The 27,988-nt window shown below is 37.2% G+C and overlaps 1 protein-coding gene across 3 annotated transcripts in view; it reads right to left on the bottom strand.

The window, feature by feature from the left end:
* Window positions 1-27,988, bottom strand: part of KIF16B (kinesin family member 16B) — a 153,945-nt gene that overhangs the window by 31,059 nt on the left and 94,898 nt on the right. For 2 of the 3 annotated variants that reach the window (XM_086745326.1, XM_086745329.1), the window contains 5 exons: window positions 25,281-25,439; window positions 24,363-24,468; window positions 23,771-23,821; window positions 16,449-16,571; window positions 11,530-11,619 (listed from right to left, as the gene is read on the bottom strand). In XM_086745326.1, the coding sequence (XP_086601452.1) occupies window positions 11,530-11,619; window positions 16,449-16,571; window positions 23,771-23,821; window positions 24,363-24,468; window positions 25,281-25,439 (529 nt within the window). Of the gene's footprint in view, window positions 1-11,529; window positions 11,620-16,448; window positions 16,572-23,770; window positions 23,822-24,362; window positions 24,469-25,280; window positions 25,452-27,988 lie in introns of all 3 variants that reach the window. The other variant, XM_086745328.1, reaches the window with a different exon arrangement.

Genomic DNA, 27,988 nt, shown 5'->3' with positions numbered 1-27,988 from the left:
ACAGCTGTCACAGAGAAATACACCTACAAACAAATGTGCTGTATGCCTCTAAGTTTGATTTGTTACAGATATAAAGCAGCAACTCTCACAACAAACAGATTACAAGGAGAAGTTAGCTTGCCTTCTGCGTCATTTAATACAACAAAAGCAGAGAAAACACAGTGCAAATACGCATTGAGGAAGCTTAAAAGGAACTTAGTCCCTGCTCCAACAGTAAGTGTGATTTACAGTCACATAGGTTATACATAAATTTTAACTTATATCTAGTCTTACAGACAGTATAGAACTAGCTGCTTTATCACAGGATTAAAAAGTAGCTATAAACCTCATACAAATTGGGATCACCCCCCCAACTACCAAATGACAGATAACTAACTAAATGCAATAGGTATGATAGAAAAGAATAGATTCAATTCAGAAGAAACTAGCCAAACAGAACGGTAGCTTTGATTCCTTTCATCATTCACAGCATCATAACCATTTATAGAGAGCTATTAATTAATTCAGTGTTTTAATACAGGTTCCCAATGTTTTGCACCCATCAAAAGTGTGCTTTTTCATCTCGCTGGCACTCACATCACTGACATGCCTACAATGGATTTTTTGTTTCAGACATTGCCAGACAGTTCACACTCTGCCTGTTACTTCTGGCTTTGGTTCTGAAATACGCCCTGCAGTAAACTGGACAATATCCTCTACTTTCAGTCTTCTCCTCTTGACATTTTCCATTCTACACCTGCAGCGCAATATTTTTCTTGTGAGCCACTGCTTCTTTACGTTTATTTTCATATTAAACCACAAGAGATTGTATTTTATTGATTTTTGTCATGTAGGGATGTCTAATAAATTTTACTGCTTGAGCTTTCTTGCTTTGGGCTCTGTAGTGGGATAGACAATTCTTTCTAGTAAGATGGAGCCTTCTGGATGTCTGTGTTGCAGAGATAGATGGTAAAAGACCCTTCCAGATTTTTTTTTAATGTATTTACATTACAGGAGTCAAGAAAATATCCTAAGAGTCTTACAGGAAGATCTCATTGTGAATACAAAACCAAATGCTTTCAGAACCTTATTCAGAAACTATACTATCAGCTGCACAGGTCTAAGAATTTTTTTTCTTCCTTTCTTCTAAAGTCAACCTGCTTTAATGAAGAAACAGAATATTACTTTCACTACATCAAATCTGAAACCTCATTAACAGGAACATGATAAACTAACATTTCTAAAAGACCCTTAGATAAAGAGTGTCTCTTGTAGATTATAACAATAATACCCACAAGGGGTGGGGTGGGGAGGGTGTTGAGTTTTTTTAAGTAAATTCACCATTTAACTGATCTAACTTATACTTAAAAAGGGGATACTTAAAATAGAACACTGCAGCTACAATTAGCGTCTCTTTATGTTTCACTAATAATTGGCCCCTCTTGAATGGACCCTGGACCTGACTTGTCACCTCACCTTGAGGGCTGATCCCTGACTGTCAACAGGAGCAGTTACTATTGCTGTCCTGGCCCAGCTCAGGTTCTGCTGGACTATGACCTGGCCACTGAGGTCCCTGCTGCATTCTGTGCTGCAGCCACCCTCAGCTCCCAGCTTGTCTCCCCTTGTGGAAGGACCCTGATCCTGCTGCTCCCTGGCAGCTGTGTAGGATCCTCCAGCAGGAAGTTCAGGGCAGGAGATTCACCATGGATGCTTTGAAATGGCACATGAAGGCACTGATAGTGAACAGAAATGGGGCTACAGAGACAAAGAGCTGTGCTTCAATTTCACCTTTACACTCCAACAACTGTTGTCAAATACAGAGGCAGAAAACTGTTTTTCAGGAGCTTTTCTTTCTTGCAGACTACATCAACCTTATCTGACTGGGGTCTCCATCAGTTAACAGTCATCTGTATCTCAATCTTGTTTAAATTAGAAGTCACTAATTTGCTTAATACAGCAATGCCAAAACAAACAGCTAAATATTCTCACTGTGCTGCAAAATCTGCAACCTGTATTTTCCTGTTCATTCTTCCAGTGGTTCCAAATTAACAGAGAGAGGACAACCGTGCTCAAAAGCTGCCACATGAAGCTCAAAAGAAACTTAGTATAATCCTTCAAATTAGGCAGTGAATGAAGTTTATCATAATAGCTTCACATCTGCAGTTGTGTCAGTAATACCATCTATATGTGTAAGGAAAAAATATAATGGTTGGAACTAAGCAGTAAGCAGTTTTTGCTACTATCTACACTATTTGTTCAAAATTAATCTAGGTATTTTCACAAAAATTAAAGATACAGCTAGGTCATGGTATCCTAAGTCAACCAAAACTAAAGGATTCTACTGTAAAAGTCTACTTAATGTAGCAGCATATCCTAAACCAACACAGTAAGAACAAGTTGTTCTTCACAAAACCCTTAGAAGATAGCAAGACTGTCAATAACAACCGATGATTAATGGAGCCCAAGTCTTAAAGTCCTCCTAAGCAAGGCAATAATTAAAAAAAGCAAGAAACACCAAAAAACTCCAGTGCTCTCCTCTGCCTTTCACTAAGCAGGAAGAACATAGAGACATAGGGTTGTAGCCTAAGGCATTCCCCAAGCCTACAGACAGTCAGGAGCAGCTAAGAAACAGCTGAATCTCAGTGAGCACCCAAACCTCAAGTTACGTTGTCCAGGATTTTTTCTTCTCAGAGGCATTCCACTCACAGATAGCTGTTATCCATCTGAAACTGTTTTACTGATAAAAACACATTAGTATCTTTATATCATCCAAATTCATTAGATAATTGAGCAGAGCCTTGAAAATCCAATTATCAAATAATCAAAGTAATTATTCTGTCACATGGTTCGTGAATTATGAGATGAAGAACTCACTCCACACCAAATGCTTCTTTTTTTTCAATTTCTACATTACTACTGTATAAGACTTTCACACAGCACAATCAATGAAACCTGGCATTTCACGTCATCCTGCTGGTTAATCTTGTCTCATGCTGAATTTATCAGAAGCCCTATAAAGCTACTGGTATTTTCCTAGAGAATTGTTTGGAAACTCATAGCTTTCATTAGCTACTCAGGACAGACTGAAAAAAAAAAAAACCAAAAAAAACCAAAAACAGATCTCATCCTTGACCAAAACACAAGAGGCAGGAAATGGAAGCAGGAGGGATAGAAACTGTATTTCTCCAGAATTGCCCATACCAAGCCAAGAAAACTTTGCCACAAAAATCTAGCCCACAAAACAACAGTAACCAGAAATTAATCCCAAAGTTGGGACTTCACAAGGGTCTAAAACATTCAGATTCAGTTTCACAACAAGAAATTCACACACTGAATTCATTTTCCCACTAGAAATAGAGTGGGAATTGACCATTATGCTGCAAGAAAATACACTGTGGTTTGCTGTGTCTCAGATGTTCCAGTCCCGGTTAGCAACGATGAATTCAGAGGGACCACATGGAATAAATACATGTCCCCGTAATCAAACTTGTGCTGAACTACATGATACAGCTAGCCACAATGGTTTTCACACGTTACTAAGGGATGAAGCTCTCGTGTTTGTATACATTTGTAGATTGATGTACTGAGATAAGTCCTAAAATTTGTTTTTAAAATATCAGCTGATAAAAGTCTCATGGTGCAGAAAGAAAGGTCAGATGAAGCATTTAGGGATCTACTCCTTAAATCACTTTGAACTTAATATAATTAGGAATGGGAGCTGGAAACATTCCTGTCTATGTACTTCCCAGATGCTATAGGTGACAGGAATATGAAAGTTAAAAGCTAAAATTATCTATATTATAATTACTGTAATTTGTACTGAATAAAGGTGAAGGCTATAATCACGCTTGTAAAATAGTATTATAACATTTACACACAGATAGGGATTATAAAAAATTACTTTCCTTCAATATTTATGGAAAGATACATAACTAAGGCTAGAAACTAAAATTAAGGTCTGCCATTAGTTTAGAATCTGTATTTCAAAAACTATTTTCTACATGCTTTCCTATATACTTATAATTCTGCTAGAGGTATTATTTTAATACACATCATGGCATTTGCTATTTATACGCACATCCATGTTGTAAACAATTTTTATTCAAATCTGTGCTCAACTATACAGTTTACTGAAAAAAAAAATCTTTTAGACTGTTTATAGAATCATAGAATAGTTAGGGTTGGAAAGGACCTTTAAAAGTCATCTAGTCCAACCCCCTGCAAGGAGCAGGGACATCTCCAACCAGGTAAGGTTGCTCAGAGCCCCAGCCAACCTGGCCTTGAATGTTTCCAGGGATGGGGCATCCACCACCTCTCTGGGCAACCTGTGCCAGTGTTCTACCACACTCATTGTAAAAAATTTCTTCCTTATGTTTAGTCTAAATCTACTCTCTTTTAGTTTAAAACCATTACCCCTCATTCTTTCAGCCTGGCTGAAGAGTTTCTCCCTGTCTTTCCTGTAGGCTCCCTTTAGGTACTGGAAGGCCACTATAAGGTCTCCCCAGAGCCTTCTCTTCTCCAGGCTGAACAGCCCCAACTCTCTCAGCCTGTCCTCATAAGAGAGGTGCTCCAGCCCTCTGATCATCTTTGTGGCCCTCCCCTGGACTCACTCTGACTGGTCCATGTCCTTCTTATGTTGAGGGCTCCAGAGCTGGACACAGTACTCCAGGGGGGGTCTCCCCAGGGCAGAGTACAGGGGCAGAATCACCTCCCTCGACCTGCTGGCCACGCTTCTTTTGATGCAGCCCAGAACTTCTGGGCCGCAAGCGCACACTGTCGGCTCATGTTGAGCTTCCCGTCCACTCACACACCCAAGTCCTTCTCCTCAGGGCTGCTCTCAATCCATTCTCTGCCCAGCCTACATTTGTGCCTGGAATTGCCACGACCCATGTGCAGGACCTTGCACTTGGCCTAGTTGAACTTCATGAGGTTCACACAGGCCAGCCTCTCCAGCCTGTCAAGGTCCCTTTCCCTCCAGCGTGTCGACGGCACCACACAGCTTGGTATCATTGATGAACTTCCTGAGGGTGCACTCTATCCCACTGTCCATGTCGCTGACAAACATGTTAAACAGGGCCGGGCCCAATACTGACCCCTGAGGAATGTCACTCGTCACCGGTCCCCACCTGGACATTAAGCCTTTGACCACCCCTCTCTGAGTGTGGCCATCCAGCCAACTCCTTATCCACTGAGTGGCCTGTCCATCAAACCCATGCCTCTCCAGTTTAGAGAGAAGGATGTCATGCAAGACAGTGTCAAATGACTTGCTTCTAAACATTGATCGGAACAATCATTGAACTAGTAAATGGATGGGGACTTCAGTCACCTCAGGATCAAGGCTTTGGCATAAGCACTGAAGGTTTCAGAACAAACTCGTCTTAGAAGTTTTTAGTTCCAGTTCCAGTTATTTACTGTTATAGTGCTTTACACTACCTACAACTGAACACTAGAAGCATCCAAATGTCCAGAAGTTTGCATTCAATGTGAGCATACTACCTAAATCTTATATATTAATGAAATATACAGTTACTGATGTCAGTAAATGAGAAAATCCAGCAGTAAAAGTACCAGAGCTTCAAGCTGGCCAGCTCTGAGGCAATAAGCTTTCGATTTCTGCTGCCAAAGCAGCTCCTAAGCTCCAGGAGCTTACTAGTTACATGGCAAATGACTTGCCAGCCCTGCAACCCAAGTACCTTAAAGTTATTGCTTCTTCATCTTTTTCTCTTGCAAAGTAATCCCAGGAGATTAACACAAATTTTACATTTAATGAAACGCTACAGTTGCACAGTTAAACCAGAATCGGAGCAGTCAGACAGCAAGATCCCATCCGAATTGCTGCCTTAAATGTTCTGCATGAGTCTCCTGTGTCACGGCTCTGTTCCTGGTTTAATTTCTCTATTTGTATTCTTCCTTAGGAGGGAGAACTCTGCATCTCTAATAAGACTTTAAAAAATAATTTAATAATTACATAAAGACATAGGAATAACATAATTACCCTTGAGACTAACAGAGGGGAAGAATAAAAATCCCCAAACTCCCACAAACCATGTCTTGAAAGTTAGTAAAAAGTTGCATTTCTCTGTCAGTGATCCTGGACAGTGATCCTAGACAGAATCTCTTCCAGAATCCAAGGATGCTGTCCTAAAAATAATGGCTTCATCTCAAATTCATCCCCTCACCGTTATCTGTGCCAGCATTTTCATGTTGAAGATTTCTTCCAGGTATTACTTATCAAAAGCACCAGATGTACAGACTACTTATAAAGAAAAGATCCTTCCCTGGATCCAAAAGAGGAGCATGGAGGCAAAAGGAAAGGACAGCGAGATCTGTCAGTGGTAGTTAAATGAACAGTTCTTGTCTCTTCATCCATCATCACAGGGCAGAATTAGCCCTAAATAGTCAGTGGGTCTAGACAAGAATCTAAAAAGAAGGATTACAAAACTGGTGTCTGTTACATTTTAATAGCAAACATATACATAAAGTTGGGTGATCATGGGCAGCACGGCTGGATGAAATGGGAACTAGCTTCATTGAGATACATTTGCTCTGAGGTGCAAAATGCTTACAGTTAAAAATGGGTAGACTACTTTGAGTTTTGAAAGATCTGATTTATTAAGAAATATTTTTAAAATAAGCTTGCTGCAAGCATTTTGAATGCAATATATATTTTCAAAAACTTTCACACACTATTTCTGAAAAACTTGAGAAATATTTTCTGCTCTTTGAGTTTCATGCAATTCTTACAGGTATGCAACACAAAGAGCAGTCTGTTAACTGCTCCCATTGACAAAATCCTAAAATTCACTCAAACAGAATGATATTCTGTCAAACAAAGATCCCTGATATAGCAGAGGATATTATCTTCAGAAATAAATGGAAGGAATATATAACACTTACTGATACTACTGATGAGATCCTTTCCTTTCTAATACTACACACAAAAAAAAAAAAAAAAAAGGAAACCAGACAGCATTTTTTTCCTAACAGTTACAAAATACAATCTTTACTGTCCAATACTTAATGTACCTGAAAAACCCTGTCATCCAAGGAACAGTCTCTAATCCTAACCTCTGAGATTCGTGATATGGATAAGTTGCTGCAATATATTGTGCACACACTTTTCCCTGGTGGGAATAGCATATTGGGGTAGAAGCAGATCATCTGGTAACTTTGTCTTGAAGATTTAAGTTTTCATATATGTTCTTAATATGGATATTATGCATCCATTCAGTCATGTAAGACAACAAAAATCAGATCAGCAGAACAGGTTACAACCTGTTACAACCTAAAATTCTTTAATAATTATAAACAGTCCTTTCGTGCTTTAGACTGCAAAAGACACAAATATGTATTTATATACAGAACCCATATATCAAATACAAATACACAAATTATTACATTCTGTTAAATAGAAGTCAATAGCTTTAGCATTTCTGCACAAGTCTTGCCTATACAAATATGTCTTTATCTTTATTAATTAATCTATAAGTATACCTTTTAGCTTCTCTTTGGTAGCTCTCTATGGATTTACTAATATTTTAAGTCAAGAATCACTATTAGTAATAAAAATGCCTCAATAGTAGGTGCTTCCTTTAACATTTAATAGATATTTTTATGTACAAAGAAAGAGGTTTCAAGAAGACTGATTGAACCAACTCCATAAGCAGAGCCTACGGTGAAAGCCCCACAAAATGTGGCCTAGATATCTGGATGTAAGTAGGAATTAAGGACATCCACGTGGATGAGGGACTTTATAAAGTTTGGATTCAGGCAGGGAAAGACAAATAGACAACTGTTCCTCTGCTCTCCTTTGAAAGAGGTAGGAAGTGGTAAGAAGAGGAGAGCAGTGGCCATCACAATAGTGCATCACTCAGATTTGCTGAACTAACGGAGATGCAAGAGCAAATTTTCCCTCACAGCAAGACAGTGATCAGGAAAGGAAGGCTATTCAGCAGAAACCAGCACCCTAGTAATATTTCAAAATCATGAACTGATAGGAAAAGATTAAGAAGGAAGAAAAAAAAGGAGAATCCTACTCCGAAAGTTCTCACTTCTCTATTAAAGAGTCCATTTGCTTCTGTTTCTGACTGCTGACAAACAAAAAGTATATTCATTACAGAGACTACTGCAACTAAAGTCAAGTATGGTCTTAATTAAAATTAAAAAAAAAAAAAGAGAGTCATTAACAATCTGAAGCTGGGCAAATGACAACGATGCAGACCTAAAAAAAAATAGCACTGTTAAAATGCTGGAACTTATCTGCCTCAGGCACAGTCTCATCCTGGTGCAGCTTCTTTTCAGTCTTTCAAATTTTGCGTGTGACACATTTCAATTAGATATCTAGTTGTTGGCAGACACTTAATTACATTAGAAGAAATGTGCAGGTATATAAAATATATGGCATATTGTAAAACTGGAAGACATTAGACAGTTTCTGCTTCTGAAAAGACACTTCTTTTAAAAAATCTTCCTAATAAATCCATTTGCCAATACATTCCTTTGGGAATTCAGCAGCAGCAACACAAAATGCAAGATCAGCAAATTATTAAAATACTGATGTAGTTACTCAGAGCTGAGCAACTAATGAGCTATAAAGTTCACTTCTAAAAGCAGGACTCTCATACATTAAACACATTCACAGTATTTTCGCTGTTCATTATAAATATTAATTTAGAGTTGGAAGGTGGACTACACAAAATAAAATTCAACTCTGATGGATTCTGGTAATATTGCTTTTAAGAATTAAGTTTCTTTGGAATAGTATACAGTAAGTAAGGACACAATTATCCTGGTTTCGGCAGGGAAGGAGTTAATTTTCTTCTCAGTAGCCAGTGTGTCTTGGATTTCTTATGTGAAGAATTTTGATAAAACGCACTGGTGATATGAATTGTTGTTAATGAGACCAAGGACACTGCCTAGCTTTCCAAGTTTCACTAATGTACAGATTCAGGAAGCTGGGTGAAAGACAGACAGAATAATTGACCCAAACTGGCCAAAGAGAGTATTCCATGCCATAAATGTCATGCTCAGTATATAAGTGGAGGTTGCCCATGAGAGGGGGCATCCGTTGCATCCATATTCCAACTTCTTCTCTCTCTTGCTTACTGGCATTAATATCCTTATATATCCTGTAGTTTTCCGTTGCTATTCTAGTAAACTGTCTTTATCTCGATCCATGAGTTTTCCTTTCTTCCCAATTTCTCTCCCCTATCCCACTGGGGACGGTGAGCAAGAAACTGTGTGGTGACTTGGGCACAACCACAACAACAACTTTGACAAGTTTGGTATTAAAATGCATGTTAGCATCATGGTGAATCCCAAACCAGGTCAATGACAGATGAGCAGAAGCAGACAGATTATTTTCAATTTACCAAACTGAACTCCTACTCACGTTGCAAAACTAATCCAAAATTACCCTAAGTTAAAGGTATTTTAAATGAAGGTAAAAATATGGGAAGCCATCGATCATTCACATATGTGACACTGATAATGGAATTCATTCAAAGAAAACAAACACCAAATCTTTACTAGAGTGCATAATATTATGCATTTCATCCATCACAATGTGCTCTTCCCCTCTGATAAACAAGGACATGGTAGTCGGTAGAAATGCTGATGAGTAGAAGAAATCAACTGCATATTAGCTAGGTTTCTTCTGCCCACAAACATGCCATTTTGTTGTAGTACCTTAAGTTTCAAAGTAGGATTGGACACAATACAACAGATTGTACTATGTAAAATAGAGAAGACAACATCAGTGCTGCAAGGGTTTCCAAAACAGGTACTTAGGTGACAGTACCTATCTGAAAGCAGTAGATGACATGATTAAATGCTTATCTCGCTTCTCCTGAACTTTAGTGTGCTTTGTACTTAGCAAAGATAGACATACGTGAATCTCACTGATAATTTATTGAAGGTTGTTGTGAAGTGGAGGCTTGATAAAGGCTAGAAGATATTACTAGAGCTATAGATCTATTGTTTTAGAAAGTAACATGATGAAATATTTATTTCAAGTATACTAGAAGCCAAAACACATTACAATAACTTTCGCTAAAATATGGTACTCTTTGGAGAAGCATATTGGTAAACTTTTAAGTTTGGTATTTGCCCCAGCTTACCAAAATTGTTGAGAAGGGAACAGATAACTTAATAAAACATACTATAATGTGTTTCCTATGTGGAAATTAGGAATTTAATAATCTGCATAGTTAAATCAATAATTCCTTAATGTACTAGAAGTTAAGCTCAGTAAGCTTACCTAGGACATAGATATATGGCAACATAGAAGTGCCAATAAGAAACAAACTGGCACATTAAACTAGAGAATATATTGACCTTGCCAGTATGACCACAAAGAGAGGGAAGAAGCTAAAAAGAAAAACAATCAATTTCCTACATAAAATTTCTATGAAGTCAGTAGTGTAGAGAATGGAAAATCTATATAAGACACGCAGGAAAAATGTTACTGTAATTAATAGTTCATTATTAATAACAACTTCAGCTGTTGGAAGACTCCAAGATGAAGAAAACTATGTATCTTTGATCTAGGCTGGGATTTTTTCCTCAGTTGTATGATCTTGGATGCTAGACTTTATTTTGATCTAGTAATACAACTCTCATATTCTCATGGTTCATCAAAATAAAAAACCAAAAACAAACAAACAAAACCAAAAAACACCAAAAAAACAACAACAACAAAAAAAATGGAAACCAAACAGAAACCCACTCCATCCTGTAACACCAAAAAAGTCTGAATCTGTACTGTGAATCACAAATACTTGCTTCAAAACAGTGACATTAATACACTGCAGCATATGGGACATTTTAATAAAGTGGCTTTAAGAACACCAGATTCCTCCTGCATCTGATGACTACATACAGGAAAGAAGTTGATCGCCCTCTGACATAAATAGAAAAGCCAAGTTCAATTTTTCCTCAATGTACTGTCAGGACTGATAACAGACCTTGAAAAAGACAACTCAAACATGTTTTCCTAAAAAGGGGAAGATCAGTCTGCAGAGATTCAGGTGGTGCTTTTCTATTTCAACTGGACAACTGACTAGCTGTTTTTTTCAAGAGTTAAATGCAATTAAGATATTCCTGTGGACAGACTATAATTCTAACATCCAAGAGGAAATGGCACTTCATTTGAATAAAAAATACGATACTGATGTTCATTCACAAGTAATACTTCTAAAAGCATTTGTGGAAAGAGAACATTTCAGTTTTCCATTCAAAACTAATTTTTACCTTTAAAAATTTTCTGACAATCTGAAAAGATGACCTTTTTTTTTTCTTTTGTCTCTCTCTTTTTTTTTTTTTTTTTTTTTGAGCTTTTCCTTAGATACTTGGTGCATGGTAGTTTCAATTTCTGGGTCTCATACTATTTTGGAATGGGAATGATCTTAAGTTCCAGAATCTCCACAAAACACGGATCTACGCATTTTACTCTTTAAAACTCAATGTCTTTCCATTTTTTCCACAAAAAAAAAACCCCTTCAAGTCTCTACTTCCATTCTTTTCTGCAAAACAAGTTTTACCAAAACTTACCTCTGGGTACTTCAGTTTTAAAGTTTTATGCATTTCCCGAAAACGACTGTAGCGCCTGAAGACTGTCCACGTCTCATCCAGGACTGTTATCTGTATCAGACCATATGAAAAGAAGAAACAGAAGTAAAACCACACAACGAATAAGACTAAAAACCATGCAGTATACAAGGATATAGGATTAAACCAGGCAATTCTTAGTTCTCTTAAACTCATAAGCTTGTATAGGTTTACTTAATTTTTCTTTCATTACAGTGACAGAATTGTATTTAATAAGGAAGACAGATTGTAAAGCAAAAAAACTAAATGCATTTATTCCTTATTTCAGAGTGGTTTGACAAGGCTGTAAACACATTAAAATATCCCCAGTCACTCCTTAGTGCAGCTCTGTAGCTCACGGCATTACAATCAGTGGGTGTTCCATTAATGAATGAATAACACCCAACACAAGCATAGTGTAGCCTCTCCACACATCCAAAGAAATGTATATATTCTCATATACACACACTGTGTTGGTTTTGTTTAGTGAGGGGGAGCTACAGTGGCAGCTTCTGTAAGAGGCTGCTAGAAGTTTTCCCTTTGATCAGTGGACTTGGCTGGGCCTAGAGCGGACCCGCTGCTGGCCAAGGCTGAGCCAATTGGTGGCGCCAATGTTCCCTGATAACGCCTCTGTGATAACGTATTTAAGAAGGGGGGGGGTGTGGAATTAAAAAGAAGATATGAAGAAGTTGAAGCAGGGGGCAGAGAGGGGGAGGCATGAGCCTTGTGGGCCTTGCAGCTCTCACCCTCTGGCCTCCTGCCAGGTGGCCCACTGGGCCCAACTCAGCCAGGTCCAGCTGCAAGAAGTGGAGAGGAGATGAGATGTGAAAAGAACCTGAGAGGCGTCTGCCTGAGCCAATTGTGAAGAATTTCCTGTGAGAGGAACAGCTGCAGATGCCAAGGTCAGGGAAGAAGGAGGGGGAGGAGTAATGCTGCTCCTGACCAAGATTCCCCTGCAGCCTGTGGTGAGGACCATGGTGGAGCAGGTTGTCCCCCTGCAGTCCATGGATGTCCATGGAGGAGCAGAGATCCACCTCTAGCCTGTGGAGGACCCCACACTGGGGCAAGTGGAGGCCTGAAGGAGGCTGTGGCTTGTGGAGGGCCTGCTGGGGCAGCCGTTCTGGAGGGACTGCACCCTGTGGAAGAGATGACCCACGCCGGAGCAGTTTCACAAAGGACTGTAGCCAGTGGGAGGGACTCCACGCTGGAGCAGGGGAGGAATGTAAGGAGTTCTTCCCCTCTTTCCAGAGGATCCCTCGCAGGGCCGCGCTTGATTCCAGGTTCTGCTTCCATCACCTGCTCTCAGGAGACCCTGTGTGCCTTGACGTGAGCTGGAGTTTCCCCTTCCCTGCTGCCTCACTGCTCCTTCTGCCATCCATAGGTATTGTCTGCAACCACAGGCACCGTGTGTAACAAATGCCAATGGTCTTATCTTTCCACATGCTATTTCTAGTACAGCCTTCTCTGAATATTCTGCATATCACAACAACATGAAAGGAAGAGGAGAATACAAGAACAGTTTTCTGGCTCTAACATAAATGTATTTAGACCTAATTAAGTTATTACTGTTCCATCATATCTTTAAAGACATTTAAAACTGTCACTCAAATTGAAGTTTTTGGGAAATTTATCTATTCATACTGAATACTTAATAGCAGACCAGTACAAACAGCTCTGTGACATCTCTTGCTGCAAAAGGAGAAGATGGTATCTTAAGTCTAATAAAGTATGGTTTTGTTTCTATTTTGAACTCTCTCCAATAGGTTCTCAATGGAGTCACTCCACATCCTAAAGTAGGATCAGTATCCAGTGGAAGACCCTGAGCAGACACAGTATCTTGGCTGGCCCATTCCCAAATGCTATATGTGTGAAGATGGACAAGATGCTGAACCTGCACTAAAAGAAAATATTTTTGGACGATATTAGGGTTGAAAGACTTATGAACAGACCGTGATGCTGCCAAGAAAAGTGAAACTCTCTCTCTCTCGGCATATAAAGAAAATAACCTTTACTATTGCATGTCACAAGAAGAAATTTATATATTTCTATATATAGAAATCTGTTTTACTTGTTCCTCTATTCAGCAATATGCCAGGATTTCACTACAACCATAATGTCTAGAAAAGTCTGCTGAAGAAAATACTTCTGAGACATCTAGGATTCAAAAGTTTACAATTCAACTCAATCATTCCTTGGCCCTTTGTCAGATTTTGAAGTGCTGTTACATGCAAATAGGTGAGCTACTCATTTTCCCAAGAGCAAGAGTAACTTTGGTGAAGAAAGCTTATTTGGGAGCTGGCAAAGGAAATGAGATTAAAAATGCCCTGGCCCTTATCCAAGACTGACATATATTTTGGTATGAGATCACCTGAAAATAAACTTGAACAAAGGAAAGTAAGGTGGACATAAGGAATTATTTAAACAACTGACATTGTATCCTGATCCATCAAAAAGGGATGAAATAAACAGGTACACATTCTCTTCTCCCTGCCCTGTCTTCCTACTTTCCTGATTTTTAAGGCAAAAAAATCACTATATCATGTATTCTGATTTCCCATTGAATAAATTAACAGCAGATGAAGATTAATACAGATCAAATTGAAGATTAATACAGATCCAGTGGTGACACGCTGGAGGGGAGGGATGCCATCCAGAGGGACCTCGACAGGCTGGAGAGGTGGGCCCAGGCAAACCTCACGCAGTTCAACCAGGCCAAGTGCAAGGTCCTCCATGTGGGTCGGGGCAATCCCAGGCACAAATACAGGCTGGGCAGAGAATGGATCAAGACGAGCCCTGAGAAGAAAGTCTTGGGAGTGATGGTAGATGAGAAGCTCAACATGAGCAGGCAATGCGCCCTTGCGGCCCACAAGGCCAGCTGCATCCTGGGCTGCATCAAGAGGAGTACGGCCAGCAGGTCGAGGGAAGTGATTCTCCCCCTCTACTCTGCCTGGCAAGACCCCACCTGGAGTACTGTGTCCAGTTCTGGAGCCCCCAACACAAGAAGGACATGGACCAGTTGGAGAAGGTCCAGAGGAGGGCCATGAAAATAAGAAGGCTGGAGAACCTCTCCTATGAGGACAGGCTGAGAGAGTTGGGGCTGTTCAGTCTGGAGAAGAGGAGGCTCCGGGGAGACCTTATAGTGGTCTTCCAGTACCTAAAGGGGGGCCTACAGGAAAGATGGGGAGAGGCTGTTTAGTAGGGCCTGTTGCGACAGGACTAGGAGTAATGGTTTTAAAATAGAGGGAGGTAGATTTAGATTGGATATTAGGAAAAAATTTTTACAATGAGTGTGGTAGAACACTGGCACAGGTTGCCCAGAGAGCTGGTGGATGCCCCATCCCTGGAAACGTTCAAGGCCAGGTTGGATGTGGTTCTGAGCAACCTGATCTAGTTGGGGATGTCCCGGCTCCTTGCAGGGGAGTTGGACTAGAAGACCTTTGAAGGTCCCTTCCAACCCTAACCATTCTATGAAATTAGCACTAGGAGCTCTGCACAGGAAAAGTTTAAAATATAAAAGTTAGTGGAAGGTCTGTAGATTGTAACTTGGAGCAAAATCCTGACTACAGCAAAAGCAGCCCACTGTGACATACAGAGACCTGGAGGCAAAGGAACAAGCATAAACAGTTGATCGATTCGTGTAAGGGAATGAATGTAAGAAACACCCCAAAGACAGCCAAACTAAGGTCCATAGGAGCTTCAATGAAAATATTTAGTGCTCTAAGTCAGTTGACATCAATGGAATACAACTATTGAAGTGAGAACCCATTTCCTACTCCACGTCATCCACTTCTTTGCTTTCAACTTCATCAAAGTAGCTATTTAAGCAGCAGTTTCTTTTAGAGGCAGCCTAGAAATGGCACAGTAGAGAGAGAAAAGATGGTACTGACAAGTATGACAGAAGAGAACAGCCATTCAATATACACCACTCTTAGCCAGAGCATCACTCATTCCATGCCATTACTGAGGTCAGGTTGCAAGCCTTGCTTCTCACAGAAACAAAATACAAGCAACAGAACTGCTGGAGCCTAGTTTCATATGCATTGGTATCTCTCCTTGATACCATTCTCCTCCCATTCTTTCCTAGTTACAAATCCCACCCCTTTCCAATTTTTTTCTTCTATTACATTTCCTTCCAGGTGAGTCCACATCTTCCTGCACATACTCTTTAACTGTCCCTTCATCCTAAGATATTTCAGCTGTTTACATGGGTTTTAGGGATGAAGGGAGAATATTTGGAAAAGAAATCCACCAGCTTACTAAAAAGAGAAAGTATCTTTTTACCCTATTTACCTTCACTAACTATTACCCAGTTTAGTAAATCCTGTGTGCTGAAAGTAGCTGGCAGCTGGAAGAGTCCTTGGGGAAGTTTTATATGCACTTACTCTTTTCTCAGCATCTCTTTGGCTCTGGGCTTTTGCTTGCCCCAGGAAATTCAAAAGGCAAAAGTAAGTATTCCATGCACAAATCGTGCAGTATCTTTCAAGATGAAAATTTAATTAGCTCAAACAGAGCTGAGATTGCCCATCTTTCTTAGTAAAAGCCTCTGCAACAGAGAATGTGAGCAGAGTTCAAAAATGGTCCTGCATACTATGAGGGCAGGTCACTCCTCCAACTTACACCAGCTAACAAAGCATCTGGCAGCACATTCTGGAATCTGAAGATATTCAGGTGCATTTCAAGTTGCTATTTCCATCTTTGCTAACTGTGATGCTGTCTCGGTGAAAACTGATGACTGGACAGAGCAAACTATGAACTATTTGATTTTTTTATAAAAGGCATTTTTTCTATTATTATTGCTACTATGATGCTACTGTTGTACAAATGCAAGCAATATGCGTACAGAGAACCCAAACATTAAGGAGAAGCAACTGAAAAGCACATACCTTTATTTCAAACTCGTAGTGTTCATCCTTTCCCTGCCCACACAGGACATAGCGTGGAATACTAATTTTAATTGGGTCCTTTAGGTCATCTGGATTTGCTCCCAGAGAACGACAGACCATCCGCTTTCATGTGCATACCAAATAGGGAGAACAAAGGAAAACCAAAATCACTACATAAGGAAAAAAAAAAAAAAACTTCACTAAAAATGAGAAAATATTCTTGGCCAGAAGAGCAGGGAAAGAGAGCATTGAGGAGGCAGAAATTATTTCAAAAATTAAGGAATTACTTGAAAACAAAGTGGACCTCCTTTTATAAGCAAGCTATGGCATTTTGTTATGCATGAAAAAAAAATGTAGATGAAGTGTCTTCAAAAATACTGCTTATTCCTTGAAAATACATTTTCAGCTTAGATACTAAAAACAAGGGAAAGTAGAAAACTTTGTATTAACCTTCTTTGAAAAAAATAAATATATTAATCAAGCCCTCACACCCAGCTATATTTTTTATATGTCTTTATATAACAAACCTGTTTACAGTATTATGCAAAGCCGCAGGGGTTCAAGGCAATTCAGAAATTGCCTAGATCTTAGACTTTTAAATTCAAACTCATTTTATAATTAAATATGGTAGAGATAACACAGGAATCCACTGTCAAAACAATTTCCTACTATTTTATTTAAATTGTATTTAATTAACAGAAAACTCAACTATAATACATTTTCATGGTCTTGACAAAAAGTCTAAAAAGGTATTTGTAATGAAGACGCATTCTTCTGACCAACTGCCAGATGGAATCTGTAATTATGGAATTATGTAAAAAAAAAAATTTGCAGCTGAAAAGATTAATGCTTTGCAGTGAGTGTGTACAAAAGTAGTACAAGCATTTACAATGAATAAGTACAGAAATTGCCTTTTAGGAAGTCCTTGGCTTTCTCAATTGTTTGCATTTGGTCTGAAAAGCTCAATGTACTTGTACTTAAAAAATAACAGCACCACAAAAAATGTAAGTCAGTGATAACAAAAAAGATTGAAAAACTATCACTTTAAAGCTATTACCATGTTATATATTTGTATTTAGTGATGCTATCCATCACTTACTGTATTCTCAACATTCATTTGCAATCCCTTAGCATGAGACATGTTGCTTGATCAAAACTCTTCAGTCTTGACCAACACTACTTCAACATGTGAATATGGCTCATGCTTCTGTTCACAGACACTTGGTCTCTCTGTAGCAACTCTGGGTGACTCCCAGCACATGTGATACTGTGTAGGAGCTGGAGAAAAGTTTGAAACTCATTCATAGACATCTCACCAAATGTTTGTTACAGACAGCTTTTTGGCATCCTCACCAGGCTGTTATTTAATTACTAGACAATTATAAATGCCAAAGTAATTTCCTTTAACATTAGCATTAAGAGTAGTGAAAAAGAAAACACAAAGAAAGTAAATTTTAGTTCCAATTAACTGACTTTATCTAAAAGGTGTTTTCCACAAACTTCTTTTATTAGTCAAAATACAAAAAAAAAAGTTTGCATTGGAATGTAAAAATATTTTTAGTCACTTTTGTTTACTTAACAAATATTTTGTCTTTTCCATCCTGCCCTTCTTTCGCTTCTCCCCAGGTTACTGGCTTTTCAACTAAAACTCATTTCTGGAGCATAGAAATGTAAGCAACCCTTTCCTTGGGGGAAAGAGGAGTTCATTGCCTTGACAACAATATAATCTGTTTTAAAACAACAATAAAACTATAAAGTCACTCTTAAAGCCACCTCTGTCAATATGTAATTTATTGGCAGTAATTTTCAGGGAACTATTACAAACAGCTAATAGAGAAGAAAACAATCTCAAACACAAAGTACTGTGAAAAACACACCCTAATACATTAAATAATGCTTTGATAGTCATAAACATTGATTATTATATTATGTTTCATTTACAGTAGAACAAAAGATACTGCCGTGAAGTCATTTTTTTCATAAAAGTGGAGAATATACATCGAGTTAGATTTGAGAACAAACACAAAAGAGGAAAACCATGTTATCTGGAACACAACATGCACAAACATTTAACTTGGAATTATTTGCAGAAAGTGCTGTCATTTAACAGCCCTGATTAATAGAGTCCTCCCAGATAATGCCACTCGAAGTTAACTTTCAGCAAGGCTCAGAAGAAATACCTTACTGGTGTCAATGAGGGAGCCACTCTTGAACTGGACTGACATGAGGTTACACTCTGTTACGCCATGTTCTGTGAGATTCTTGTGTATACTTTATTCGGAAAAAAAAAAAAACCATACCTCAAAAAAAATTATACATTTTGCTTATCTCTGGACCTCCTTGAGGTAGTAGAAAGTTTTGTTATGATAAAAAAAACCCCCTTAATTCTCTATCCAAACCAGCATTCATTCTTTCAGAAACAACTTCCCCATCCAGTGCAAGTTATTTCTTTTTAAATCCCATGTGAATTACATTTCCTGTCTTAACGTATGGTAAGAACAAATGGGAAATGTGCTTATAAGAAAGACTGAAGTCTAACTCCATCTAACAGAAGATTGCAGCTCTACTAGCAATATGCTTACAGAATTTAGAATTTCAGATTAAATACCACTGTTTTTTCTGCCAAGGACCATCTTCCTCAAACAAGGCAGACGGCACATTCAAGCAACAGGATGCAAAGGTATTAAGCTCCATTTACAAGGGAAGAAATGAAAGATGGGAGACAACAGCTTATTTATTATTTGAACATCTGACAGGAGTAACAGGTAAAGAATAACCTTCTATGAAGCTAAAGGGAAGCCTCAACTAATGGAAATCTTTTACTTATGTTCAATAGTTCCATTTGTTCTTGCAATATAAAAGAGACTGTTAGAGATGCAATCTCACAGCATCAATAATCCTGTTAGTAAGCAAGCAGAAAAGGAAAGTCTGGCCAGGCACATTACATGGAGAGAACTCTAGAATTAAACTTACTCCATCCTTCAGGCAGGATCCCTAGTTGCTAACTATCCATTAAACAGCATAAGGAACATGTACACAGATCACAAAGCACAAAATGTTTGTCTTACCACAGGTATAGTAGCATGACCAAAGGTCAAAACACTATTTAAAGCACAACCAACATCTGTTTACATTCTTTAACCAGGTTCATTTTCACATCACATTCTCTTTAAATGCTCACATCAAGGGAATATAAAGACTTACTGTACTGCAGGGGAGTACAAGTTAACTACTTTGACAAAATAAACAGGAATGACTTAAAGCCATACATTGCTTCCCTTGCAAGAAAACAAGGGGAGGGAGAAATCTAAAAAGAGTATTGGATGCTCTTTGCATTTTTTTGTTCTGTTTCACTGCCTCCACCTAGCCTTCACCTTCTTAGCTCTAGGCAAAGAAGTTAAACCCAGGAGAAGAGAGATATGGTAAATCCATCAGTTCCAGTATGTCAGCCGACACAACTTAGAATAAACCAAATATAACCCCTTTTGCTCGTGTGGTGAACTTTAATGTATGAGTGCAATAATCCTTAATGCAAAACTCCAAAGCAGAACAGAATTGTCAATGCTATTCTTCTCAAAATTGTAAGTATAAAAGCTATAAATATCCTTAATATTAAAAGCATACAGTGAATGTACCATAGGAACCTAAATACACCTTACAGTTCGGACAAAAAAAATATTGCAGACATTTTGAAATATTGTCATCAAGGGCATAAAACAGATGAGAAGCATGTAAAACAAAGATACTGACAGATTAAGGAAAAGGCAATCAACAAAGACTGGAGAAGACATTAATGAAGACGGATAGGAGGAGGAGGCAGCTGGAAACAACAGCCAAAATGGAAATCAGAAGACACAGCTGTAACTATTGTTTTGATCTACCTACCACATAAGATAGAACCATTTGATTTCCTAACTGTCCCAAGTAGATGTATGTAGAGCATATTAGAGACTCACAAAAAGTAAGCACTCAAGTAATAACAATTTTTGCCAAGATACATCTACAAGCCCTACAGTATTCCCTTAGAGGCAGAAAGGACTCTTCTGCTTACTGATATCAGGTAAAAAAAAAAAAGAAAAAAAAAAGAAAAAAAAAAGATTTATTAATATTCATTAGCCTCTTATTTTGAATGTATCATCTAAAGGTATTTGGATTTCAGAACCTAGTCAGATGCATAATTAGCCAAATGGCTTCTTCACTTGAACTGAATGTTAATTTCCAGATTTCCGAAGGCATATGCAAACTGCTTTGAAGAATCGATGGGATGACCATCAGCTGAGTATTTATTTCTTTTTCACAGTATTTAGAAAAACCGACTCCTGAATCAGATCCAACCTTACTCCTTCTAGAAAATACAAGCTCAATTTTTGTGAAATTCTCTTTGTCTGGCAAAACTACACATCGGATATCGTTCAAACTGTATAACTGAAGGCTGTCAAATTGTGGTTGCTGGCATGAAGCCTTCAAAAAGTTAGTTGTAGAATAAAAGATTTTATTTTCCCTTAAGAGAGCTATATGTGTAGTTGTAAGAACAAGAGCTCTATACACAGTCTGCTTAACAAAGTCTACTTTCACTGAAGTATACAGCAACACATGAATGTCACCTAATGAAGGTTTAATATTTCCCATATTTTCATGGAGTAAGTAAACCAGATCAGCTAATTCAGTTCTAAATTTACAGGACAATCGTACTCCACTTGAAAAAATTAAGTCATTTACTTCTGATGTCCAGTCAAGTGAAATCTGCATCAAATCATCTTTCAAGAGCTGGTGATTTAAATAAACAGTATTATCCATTGTAGAAATCAAAACACTCATTATGTCATGGCAAATTCTTTGAGTGAAGTGTTTGTTATAGGTAAATATTGTGAGTAAACCATCTTCAGCAGAACACAGAAGACTAATATTCTGTCCAGCAAAGCCAACTTGAATCTCCTTTATTGTGACGGTGGGAACTTCATGAAACATTGCCAAGGAACTCTGGCAGATGTCTTGTTCAACTGATGAAACAACAACATATAGAATAGAGTTGAACAAAAGCAAGCAAGCAGGTTCTGGACCAGGTATTTTGCAATTGCCAACAGCAAGCCAATATATACCTTTCAACTTCTCCATTCTAATACAAATTTGAGGTAAGGCACTGGTCAAAAATTCCATCACTTTTTCCAGAGAATAGACCTGAAGTTTCAAAAAGACATCAGGAAAATGTACAAATTTCTGTCTTAACACAAGACTGGTTTCCAGCTCTTCGTTTTTACAGCAGCATCCAAATCCTTCAGAGGGCTTTCTCACACAGACATCAGAGAATTCTGTGCTTGTGCACATTGTGATAGCCTCTTGAAGAGGGGACTCAGGCTGAACAACATTTTCAGTATGAGCTTTGGCTTCATCAGTAGAGCAGGACATGTCTTGATTCATATCTGACTCAAAGAATATATTTACTTGCAAGTTTCGTATAAATGGCAGATTTTTTATTAATGATACCACTTGTGCGCATCTCTCGCTTCTGTCACATAAACTTCCCAACTCCTTAATTTGTTTAGAAACCACCATACTGTTGAGCAACTGACTACTGGTATCTTTGTAAAGGCAGGAAAGCTTACTGAAAAGATAACGCAAACCATAGACGTGCTCTGAGCTCACAGAAAAACATGAAGCTATTGACTTAAAAGAAATAAAATCTGAGGGTTTTTGAGTTGGAAGCTGAGAATTACTAGACTGGTCTTCGATCGTTGAGTGCACTGTCTTAAGTTGGCTGTTTTCTTTACAAGTTATTATTTCAGAATGCACATTAGACTGAGAAAAGAGAAGGCATGATATGCTGTTAAAGCCAGCCTGCTCATTAGCACCCATTAAGGATCCTCCAGGAGACAGCTGTTTCAAGTGGGAACAATCAGATTCAGTTCTTGAGCTGTCACAATTCAGAGAAGTAATTATTTTATCCTCAAAATTATTGAAATTTTCAACCTTGCAAAGTGAATAAGCCATATTATTTAAGTCATGACTCTGTAAAGAAGTAGATAAAACATTCTCATAAGAAACATTCTTACTCTTTAAAGTATTAATATTTTTAGAGACAATTAAACCACTTTCAGTGTCACAATGTGCAAAGCTCTTCTGGTCAAAATTCCTTCTTTCATTCTCAAATGCCTTCTCTGATGTAAAATGGGAGGAGATTCTTGCAGAACTGGAAAATAAATCCCACATTTCTGTATATTCCTTCTGTCTTTTATGGTTTCTTACTCCCGTGTTTTTTCCACACAACTCAGAAGCACAATTGACATCTTTAGACATAAATGGAAAGCCATAATGTGGCTGCCACTGTTGACTTTTCTGTTAAAAATTTCAGAAGAAGAAAACAGAAGTGTCTTTATAAAACCTTCTGATTTGAACATTTCTTAAACTGAGGATTGATTTTGATTAGGTTTGTACAATCATTCAAAATTGGTACAATTATTGTATAATCTCTCAAAATTAGAGAGAGAAAATCCAACAGAAGTGATCAAGGTCTGATTCAGGAATGGTTGATCTTCCCAGCCCACCACTGCTTTTCCTTGTACAGTATCCATTTCACTAGATTTATACTTGCTTTACTCAAAACCCACAAGAAAGTCAAAGGGTGATGCAGAAATTTATAAGCCCTTTATTATTTTTCCACACATTTACAAAAAGGTAATTCTATACTATACAAGACAGTGAAGTCCAACATAGTTTAAAAATAACAGTATAAAAGTAAAAAAATGTCCAAATTAGAGGTGTTGCAGCCCTCCCACTATTAAGGTTTAAATCCATAAAAGTATTTAGGATTTACTCATCAAGACAAGTAATTAACAACAGTTCATGCAAAAGTCAGGCAATCAAATGGGGAGGAGTCTCAAACTCAGTTTAAAAATATCTGTATGAATCCTTCATGACATAAGCAAATTTGCCTGATGCCGCTTGCTGGTATTACAGACAGCCTTACAGAGTTCACTGTGAGTCAAAAATGTGAAGTGGTATTCTGAATCCAGACAATCTCTCTTCACTAAATGCCTTTATCCTCTAAAAATCAGAAAGGGATACTGTTCCAAATTAAAAATCATGTCCAAACAAGGAAGAAACATCCACAATAACATCACACCTTTCAAATAAAGAAAAAGTTATGCCCAATCTGAAAAAAAATCACTTTAATTCCAGCTGGCAAAATACATTGCTGTCCCTATTAGTCATTAATCTTGCTGTGAATTCAAAATTCTAATTATGCAGCTAAACATTAAAAAAATTAATTACAGGGCATGCGATAATTCAAGACAACCATTTCATTCTGACAAATTATGACCTACCTCATACTTCAGTTTGCGTTGAACAGTGCTATTATTAAGCCTCTCATTATCCTAAGAACAAAAAAGGTACAAGTGATTATTAAAAAGAGTGCCTTTCCTGTGTGAGTTAATTTAAAAGTATTTGTAGGAAGAGACATTCTTTTTAATAGGTAAAAATAACTATTTTCTTACTGATGTTTTTTAAGCACTGGCTTAGAAGTCAATCAACTGAGTCTTTGGATGAATTAGATCACCTGTTTTTAAAATGAGCACTTGTTTGCATGTATAAAGAATTACCATTCTTCTGGATGGACTTTTATCAATATATTCTACAGACATAAAATGAAGATTTTTATTTCATCTGCAAGCTTCCTATTGCCATTTACACTTCCCCGCAAAAAAAAAAAAAAAAAAAAAAAAAAAACCAACATAAAACAGCCACTGGGAAAAAAAAGATGAGCAAAATCTAAAACTGATAATTCTGATTTACTATTTACTTTTTTGGTAAATTAAGTAAACTTAGGAAAACATGAAAATTACTGAACAACAGAACTACATGAGTGGTTACATATGGTGCACTGAAGGTCAGGATTTCCTACCCATCTCTGCTCACCTTTAAACTTTCTGCAGACCAGGACAGGCTAACATCATTATCCTCAGCTTTATTATGAAAATTCTGGAGCCTTCTCTGCACTTCTTGTTCAATAAAGGCATTTATCCTTCAAGACACAGAAAAGTTTTAAACAAGTATACTCTTAGATAAAAATCAAGGCAGGCAAAAGGGCTCTTCGAAACACCTAGGAACTACAACTACTGCACAACTCTTAATTGTCAGGCTTAATGTTAGACCAGTTTTATCCCTTCTTAAGGAACATGGACTTTTGAGCAAGTGTTCATTTAACAAGCAAAGGTTAATGATTTGTTATCACATTTAGACAATTTAATGGGCCACGGGTTAAGGCACTGCTATGCAATACCATATGCAGAGTACACAGCACTACATACAAGTGGCACTGAGGGCAAGAGAGATGAATAAGAAATAGAAGGCTGGGGTTGCATCTTTAGTTACTTAATGGATTGCTTTTATCACTTTTGCAAAATCTGCAACTTGAGCTAACAAAGGTTTGGTCTTCAAACAGAAGGAATGTTCCAAGAGTTGATACTAACAACTGCATGTGTAAGTACAAAAAAGAACAGAGAGTAAATAGATTTTAAGTGACACCAGGCAGTTGCCCTACTAAAAAAGTTACTATAAAAAGCGACACCATGTAGACAAGTGACTGTAAACATAAAACCAATTTAAATTCATTTAAGTCCACAGCGTCACAAAACTGCACAGGAGCAAAATATTAGCCTGTTGGTTTTTCAAAGTGAAATACAGCAAATTAATTTTATTTCCAGACTAGTCTTTAGTACAATTACACTATTTAATTACAATCCAACCCTGGTAGAACAATCTTTCAATACATTTCTTTTCTAATGCTATTGTTTGCATTCATATAAAAATACTGCATAAATGCAGGTTACCTACCTATCATCAACTACTGGAGTAGCGGGTGGGTGTGTCTTTATTGAGCTGGTAGGGGAAATGGTATGGGAGAGTCTCTCTTCTAATGTTCCATGATTTCCTTTCTGACCACCATCACCTTCATATATTTTTTGCTTCAGCTGCTGAATTTCCTGGTCCAGGCTATAAAGAGATCTTAAAATGTAATTTGCTTTGTTTTAGAGTTGATTCTCACAGTTCTTATGGGAAAAACTGTACTTACAGTGGTATACATATGTGTAAGATTGTAGTATATTAATATTTATGAAGATATAAAAATCGTGATTGTTCTTTAAGCACATTTAGATAGGAAAATAGAAACAGATCAAAATCACATTACAGCCGCAGTATTAAGTTACATAAGACAACTTCAATAACTTCCAAAGCAAAAGGTATCTAACTCTGTACATTAAATGTTAATTCATAAGAATTAACCTATTAGGATCACTTGAATAAGTCTTCCTCATTTTGGAACTCTATCAATGACCTCAGTTATTAGCTTCCAGTCTGAAGTAAATTAATAAATGGGGAGAAAAAAAAATTAAAAACTCAAAATATAGCAGTAATCCAAAAAAACAAAGACAACCTAAACCAATGATGTGGCAAAACATATCTATAAGAAAAATCTTTAAATTGTGTACTATATGTATAAATCTTAATTTTCCAGTTTTTCCTTATATATATTTTTAAAAAATTTGCTTACAAAATAACTATATAGTATTTATTTTAAATATACCTATATATAAAGTGTATATATATACCTATATATAAAGTATATATTTTAAATATATCATCTTTTGAAATAGAAACCTCCTCTTTCTTTAACAAATAAATTTCATACTAGCCAGATTTATGCACAAAATAGAATATGTAAAATTTGATACTGTATTTTTGCCTAAAAATGCCTGAGACGTCTATTATAAAATAAGAAGCACTTCTTGCAATATTTATCACTTAGTCAAATTAAACTATAACAAAGTAATCTACAGAACACACTTCTCACTTGTAATGTAGCTGAGATTAGATTAGTAACAAAGTAATAATCTTCCCCATTTCCATTTATTTTGTCTCTAAAGGTAATTGTTTTTCTAGAGGTTACTTGAAAATTAAAGAATAAAAGAAAATAAGTTTCTGTAAAAACAGGGAAAATCATGCAAACTTGGGATTCTACCACTTATACTACAATTGCATATCTCCAAATTGAAGTACAATGCTACAACTACTTTATTCCATCCTGGAGGTTAAAACAAAAAATTGAAGAGGTGACGAATTTCGAGGCTTAGGCTGGAGGAAAGCCAGCTGAATTGTTACTTCATTTTTAGAATAATTTTTGCAGCACTGCCAGAAGCCATCTGTTTCTTTTGATTAGCAGCAAAACAATCTCACACCCTATGGGAAACTGGACGGGAGATGGCTGATGGATATAGGAGAGTGTTTGCATCAACAGAAAACAAATTTAACCACAAAAATCAGAATTACATTAAAGGAACACAGCTTATTCCTTGATTTGTAAATATCTACTATTAAAAGATACCACTCCCTATAGCTATAAACTTATCCAGCCGTGTGATGGATCCACCAGGAAGTACACTAAACCGCACCTTGCCACTTGAGAGCGATACATCCCATGATTTTAAGGTTATTCATGTTCATTCTACTGCCACAAAACTCTGGCAGTAAAGACAAAATGCGTACGCATTATTCCTGTGTAAGTTAACTTCAAATTATTGTTTTGGTGGTCATCCCTGTAGGCGAATCAATATTATGTTAGCTCAAATTCTAACTGGAAAAAAAAAAAAAACATTTTATCCAGTTACAATGGTCTTATGCTTATAGAGCATTTCAAACAAATATTGCATTTAAACATTTTCAAAGAGTTAACATTGATCTGAACCAGAGCACATCATAATATAATGGTATCTAGATAAACAATAAGAAACGTAAACAGTTCATATGCTTACCATAGTGCTCAAGACATTGAGTACTGTGAAGTGTAAACTCAAACACAAGAGCAATATGTAGCCTGAAATATTTAACATACTATCACATATCTTAAGATTTTCTTCTGTCTCAACATTCATAAAAACATTCTGAACTGAATTTTTCATGCCCCCGGGTGATTCACTGAAATACTTCCAATTCTTTTTTAGTTTGCACAAGAGGACTTTAAAGTAAACAATAAAAAAAAAACAAGAAGAAAAGAGACCTTTCCACTTCCTTGGTATCTTTTCCAAACCTTATTCTTCTAGCTGACAACATATTTTTTCACTTATCACACAACTCAGCAATCTCTTGAGGGCTAACTCAGCTGCCTATTTTTGTGGAATCTCCAGTTGTTTATAGCTGACTTCAGTCAAGCGAGATGCTTAGTGGAGAAAATGAAATTTTATGTTCAAGACAATAATGAAAAATAATGGAAATATTCACAACAAAATGATAAATAAGTATTGAAAATGCTTAACTAAAATCTACACAATGTGGCTCTAAACATTGAAAAAGTGACCTTTATATGTGGTATAGAAAGGAACTATTCTCTTCTGATAATGGTTTAAAAGGAAAAGGATACAGAAGAGCTCTTCAATTTGGCCATAGGCAAGTTTCTTTTTTCAGTTGTTTTTTCTAACCAAGCATCTATTAGAAGCTTATGAAATAAAAGTCAGGTAATTAGTGGAATAATAAAAATCAAATGACAA

The sequence above is a fragment of the Chlamydotis macqueenii genome, chromosome 3, assembly GCF_036417535.1.
Source record: "Chlamydotis macqueenii isolate bChlMac1 chromosome 3, bChlMac1.mat, whole genome shotgun sequence".
Lineage (NCBI taxonomy): Eukaryota > Metazoa > Chordata > Aves > Otidiformes > Otididae > Chlamydotis > Chlamydotis macqueenii.
The sequence above is the reverse complement of the archived record's forward strand: the minus strand, read 5'-3'. Positions and strand labels throughout refer to the sequence as shown.